The 6,000-nt window shown below is 41.4% G+C and overlaps 1 protein-coding gene across 1 annotated transcript; it reads right to left on the reverse strand.

Moving 5' to 3' along the window:
- Nucleotides 1-2,485: 2,485 nt before the first annotated feature.
- On the reverse strand, nucleotides 2,486-3,776 carry LOC116373422 (putative uncharacterized protein DDB_G0290521). The gene has a single exon (XM_031822001.1). The coding sequence runs from the start codon at nucleotides 3,676-3,678 to the stop codon at nucleotides 2,590-2,592; it is 1,089 nt and encodes a 362-aa protein (XP_031677861.1). The 5' UTR covers nucleotides 3,679-3,776; the 3' UTR covers nucleotides 2,486-2,589.
- Between the last annotated feature and the right edge of the window lie 2,224 nt (nucleotides 3,777-6,000).

Genomic DNA, 6,000 nt, shown 5'->3' on the forward strand with positions numbered 1-6,000 from the left:
TACTACGGAAGAGTGGAGAGGTAGACTCAAAGAACTGTATTTAATGGAAAAGATCACCCATAACATACAACTTGCAGACAGATTTAGTCTACTTAAAAAGGATTGGAACCGCTTGTTGTAAATAATATTGTGTAGACACGACTCAGTCTCAAAGCAACCAAACATATGATAATTGTATATATATATTATATTATTGTTTAATTATTATGACTTTAGTTTCTTAGTACTAAAGTTATCTTGTTTATTGTATAGCCTATTTGCTGGTGTCTCAGACGACCAGAACCTTAATGATAATCATCACACTTACGTCACAGACAATAATTCTACTAGTTGACTGAACGGACACAAAGTAGGATACTGAAACTCAGTCCGCAATGTTCGGGAAAGCGTTTTGGGGCTGGACACACCGCGAACCAGCCCCTACTGTTGTCGATCACACATACTAATGCCACGTTCACGTGCAATCGGAGTTATCGGAAATCCCTAGTTCCGACTGGGACCCTCAAATTTGGAATTACAAGTGGGAAACAGAGAAAATGTTGTTGGCAATCTAATGGTTAATTAATGGTTCCAACTTGAAAATAACTTAAACACAAATCATATCGGAGTTACGACTTCTAATTTTCTAGTGTCCCAGGAGAATATGAAGCCAGCATAATACAGCAGTCAAGTGCTAGTATGTGCTAGGAAACGAACACTTCTGACTTGCTAACATGATTGACACCGTAATAATCGTAATGATACGGCCTTGTAAGAGCCATAAGTGTCAACCAACATAATTCATTATTTTACATTAACCTGTTTAACTTGTATTAAATGCATTATGAAGAACATTGTGTGATTTAGGCTCCACGAAATATGAAATGCGTTATGAAGAATATCGTGTACTGTTGCCTTCACGAAAAAAAGGGTCTTTCTGACTACAACAAGTGCACCAGTATCCCAAAGTATTAAACGAAATCAAACATAGAAAACAGCAGTGGTATTAATACAAATGTTTTCCCCACGGATTAAGTCGCACATAAATTTGTGTCTTTTCTCAGAAATTCTGATCAGAATGTCTGCTCAGAAAAATCGAAAACAGTATATATAGCAATACAAACTCCATTTATAAAACGGGATGAAATAAATACAACATTAAGGTATATTCATAACGTTCAATAATGCAGAAATATAAATATAGGCTGTCGTGTTTAAAATATTGTATTTTCTCACGAATTAAGCCACAAAAAAACGCACGAAATCTGCTGAAATACATTATGTAAATGCACGAATTGAATGTGAGATTGTGTTGTGAAATTGGCCTGAACCGGTTTTGAGTGACCATTTACCATTTATTTACAATCAATTTACAGAATAATAGCAAACCACTCAAGGCAATTGAGCACACATCAATTCACGGGAGACGGCCAGGGTTGGGTCACTAACCTTGATTTACAGAATGATAATGATGATTAATGGCCCATTTCAGGGTACGAGACTCATATTGTCATTGGAGCCTAAACAACAATGGTTTGATGATTGTCCATCTGTGGAGCATTCTAGAAGGACTGGGCTGATCCAGAAAGCTGGTTGTGTGTCTTGTGCTGCCCTACTTAGTTTGTTCATTTGGGAGTAAAAGATTGCCTGTTGACAACATTGAAACGGTGTCTGTTTCTTTACATCAGTGTTTCCCAACTCCACATATTGTTGTTGAAGCCCCGGACAAACTCAGCTGATTCAACTCATTGAGGGCTTGATGATTAACTGCCACCACATCATAGTCTACAAAACTAGTCAGCCTGTTCCAAACTAAAGCTAAATATCCACTCCTAAACCCTCTTACAATTGTCCGCATACAGTATGCTAGAGACGCTAAAGGAAGTCGCCAACACAACAGCCTGAACAGTCTCTTCAGCGCGTCTCTAGCTCCGGTCCCACCCATCTCGCAAAAAACAAGTATCCTAAATGGTTTAAAATATACTTAAGTATCTAAAGTAAATGTAATTGCTAAGATATACTTATGTATCAAAAGTAAAAAGTAAAGCAAACCAGATGGCACCTTTTTGTTGTTCTTTATTAACTCACAGAAAGCCAGGAACACGACAAACATTTCGCTACAGTCGCATTAACATCTGCTACCCATAACATTTGATTTGACACTCCAATACTCAGACATCATTTACAAACGAAGCATGTGTTTAGTGAGTCTTCTTGATAAGTGTGTGAATTACACAATTGTCGTGTCCCGATAAGCATTCAAAATCTGAAGAATAGTTTTGGGTATCAGGGAAATCTACGGAGTAAAAAGTACATCATTTTCTTTAGGAATGTAGTGAAGTAAAAGTAAAAACCAGTCATTTGATTAGGGATGTCAATTAAGAACAAATTCGTATTTACAATGACGGCCAAACCAGGACGACGCAGGGCCAATTGTGCGATACCCTATGGGAGTCCCAATCACGACCGGTTAAGATACAACCTGGATTCGAAACAAGGTGTCTGTAGTGACGCCTCAAACACTGAGTTGCAGTGCCTTAGACCGCTGTGCCACTGTGAAGCCCAATTAATGGACAGATACCCCAAAAACTACTTAAGAAGTAATTTACTTTACACCAATGGTGGACAATGGTGCTTGGTGGCGGCTTGGGCCCCGGTGACCCCGCAGAGAGGGCAAAGACTTAGCTGCAGGTACCGGCACATCATGTCCCCATCCTGGTTCTTGATGCTGTGGGACAGAAACACCGACTCAGGCTGCCCGTTGTATTTGCAGAAGCTGCAGAACTTGCGCTCGGGTGATGGCACCTCCTCCGGCGTGTTTCTCCCACTCTGGTCCCAGGTGCGCTGGGGTGATGGCACCTCCTCCGGCGTGTTTCTCCCACTCTGGTCCCAGGTGCGCTCGGGTGATGGCACCTCCTCCGGCGTGTTTCTCCCACTCTGGTCCCAGGTGCGCTCGGGTGATGGCACCTCCTCCGGCGTGTTTCTCCCACTCTGGTCCCAGGTGCGCCCGGGTGATGGCACCTCCTCCGGCGTGTTTCTCCCACTCTGGTCCCAGGTGCGCTCGGGTGATGGCACCTCCTCCGGCGTGTTTCTCGCACTCTGGTCCCAGGTGCGCCCGGGTGATGGCACCTCCTCCGGCGTGTTTCTCCCACTCTGGTCCCAGGTGCGCTGGGGTGATGGCACCTCCTCCGGCGTGTTTCTCCCACTCTGGTCCCAGGTGCGCTCGGGTGATGGCACCTCCTCCGGCGTGTTTCTCCCACTCTGGTCCCAGGTGCGCCCGGGTGATGGCACCTCCTCCGGCGTGTTTCTCCCACTCTGGTCCCAGGTGCCAGCGGGGGATCTGGACGGTGCTGTAGGGGGCTCGGAACCCTCGGTGCTGCTCGGCGATAAAGGAGCGTCTTCAAACAAGAGGACGATTTCGGAATCCAGGGGTTCCATTTCGTGCCATAGGGGTGGTGTCGCCACGGGTGTTATCGGTAACAGCAAGGCTCGCGGCGGAAACTCTTCAAATTCCACCATGGTCGACCATATCCCGGAGTCATGACCCTCAACGGTTGACGGTTCCGGGGTGAACCTACCTAACTGCATCTCACGCACTAGGTCAGCTAACTTCAGGTAGTCACGCCACGGTTCGAAACTCTTGTTTTCGGACTCCATGTAAGGCGGTAGGTCTTGGAGTTGACAAATCATAGCGTTCATTCTCCCGCTTGTATTTTTTATAGCCCAACAGACTAGTGTCTGAAAACGATCAGAATGTACCAGAATAAAGAACGTTGGGTCTGAACTGACAACTCAACTGAAGGCAAATTTGACAACGTTCACCTTTTAACCTGTCCGTGTTTTGTTTACCAGCCAACCACATGGCGTTGTGCGGAGTCCGTGGAACCTGACAACAGCCAATCAAATGGTTTCAAACGGACAACTGCTGAATTGGTCATTTTAGAAGATCAACTATTTGGGATACAATTTTACACCTCAACAATATTAAAAACGTCAAATATAACTGTTTAATCTATTCTAGGGTCTAAATTGATAGGACTTCTAATTCTTAGTTATAGGAAGCTGTTTGATAATAGCCTATTTTAATAAGAAAATATCAGTAAAATAACCGTTAAATTCAAAACTGCTTTTTTCTTTTTTTAATATTATTTTATTTCATCTTTATTTAACCAGATTGGCCAGTTGAGAACAAGTTCTCATTTACAACTGTAACCTGGTCAAGATAAAGCAAAGCAGTGCGACACAAACAACAACACAGAGTTACACATGGAATAAACAAGCGTACAGTCAATAACATAATAGAAAAAAGTCTATATACAGTGAACTTCCTTGCTGTTCACTATGCTTCGACGTCCTTGCTGTTTACTATGCTTCGACGTCCTTGCTGTTCACTATGCTTCGACGTCCTTGCTGTTTACTATGCTTCGACGTCCTTGCTGTTTACTATGCTTCGACGTCCTTGCTGTTCACTATGCTTCGACGTCCTTGCTGTTTACTATGCTTCGACGTCCTTGCTGTTTACTATGCTTCGACGTCCTTGCTGTTCACTATGCTTCGACGTCCTTGCTGTTTACTATGCTTCGACGTCCTTGCTGTTTACTATGCTTCGACGTCCTTGCTGTTCACTACTACCAAAACGATTTTATAACACAATGGAAATGACAAAGGAACAACAACTTAAACAGACAATATTATAAAACATACAATGGAAACTACATAAACAGGCATCCTACTGAAATGACCCGTCCAGGCAGGGACGGGGACGGGAGTTGGGGTAATCGGGGTTTGGAGAGAGGGATGGGGGACGGAGGGGAATACCGGCATCAGAGGAATGGGGAGATGGAGGAATTTAGTTACAGTCAAATAAATACACACGCAACAATCTACACAAAAGTCCTTCTGTTATCATATAAGATCAATGATTACCTCAATCACCAATAACGATTTTCCCTTTGGGGATGATTAATAAAGTTACGTTAAAATCACTCGAATTGAAGAAAGATGACAAAGAAGGAAGGATTTAAACAGATTAGTAACTAGGTCTGCGTGATAAATGACACCACATTCCCATCCAAAGTATCAAGCCAGATGTGAACTGAAAGTATGTGAAGTTATATGGGCCCAACGTTATAATAATAATGCAGGTCTGTATATCACATTTTATTTTTATTTACACATATTTAGCAGATGTTATTGTGGGTGTAGCGAAATGCCTGTGTTCCTAGCTCCAACAGTGCAGTAGTATCTAACTATTCACAACAATACACACAAATCTAAAAGTATGAAATTATGAAATATATTTAAAAAAATAGGCTTTTTTGTAAAAAAAAATGTGTACCTTTATTTTACTAGGAAAGTCAGTTAAGAACAAATTCTTATTTTCAATGACGGCCTAGGAACAGTGGGTTAACTGCCTGTTCAGGGGCAGAACGACAGATTTGTACCTTGTCAGCTCGGGGATTGACTTACATACAGTAGAATATCATTTTTAAAATTTATTAAACTAGGCAAGTCAGTTAAGAACCAATTCTTATTTTCAATGACGGCCTAGGAACAGTGGAACTGCCTTGTTCAGGGTCAGAAACGATAGATTTGTACCTTGTCAGCTCTAACCACTAGGCTACGCTGTATAGTATATACATGAAATGAGTAAAGCAGCATGAAAACATTATTAAAGTGATTCATGTTCCATTATTAAAGTGACTAGAGTTCCATTATTAAAGTGATTAATGTTCCATTATTAAAGTGATTAATGTTCCATTATTAAAGTGACTAGAGTTCCATTATTAAAGTGATTCATGTTCCATTATTAAAGTGATTCATGTTCCATTATTAAAGTGATTCATGTTCCATTATTAAAGTGATTCTTGTTCCATTATTAAAGTGATTCATGTTCCATTATTAAAGTGATTCATGTTCCATTATTAAAGTGATTCATGTTCCATTATTAAAGTGATTCTTGTTCCATTATTAAAGTGATTCATGTTCCATTATTAAAGTGATTCATGTTCCATTATTAAA

Source organism: Oncorhynchus kisutch, unplaced genomic scaffold (assembly GCF_002021735.2).
Source record: "Oncorhynchus kisutch isolate 150728-3 unplaced genomic scaffold, Okis_V2 scaffold4043, whole genome shotgun sequence".
Lineage (NCBI taxonomy): Eukaryota > Metazoa > Chordata > Actinopteri > Salmoniformes > Salmonidae > Oncorhynchus > Oncorhynchus kisutch.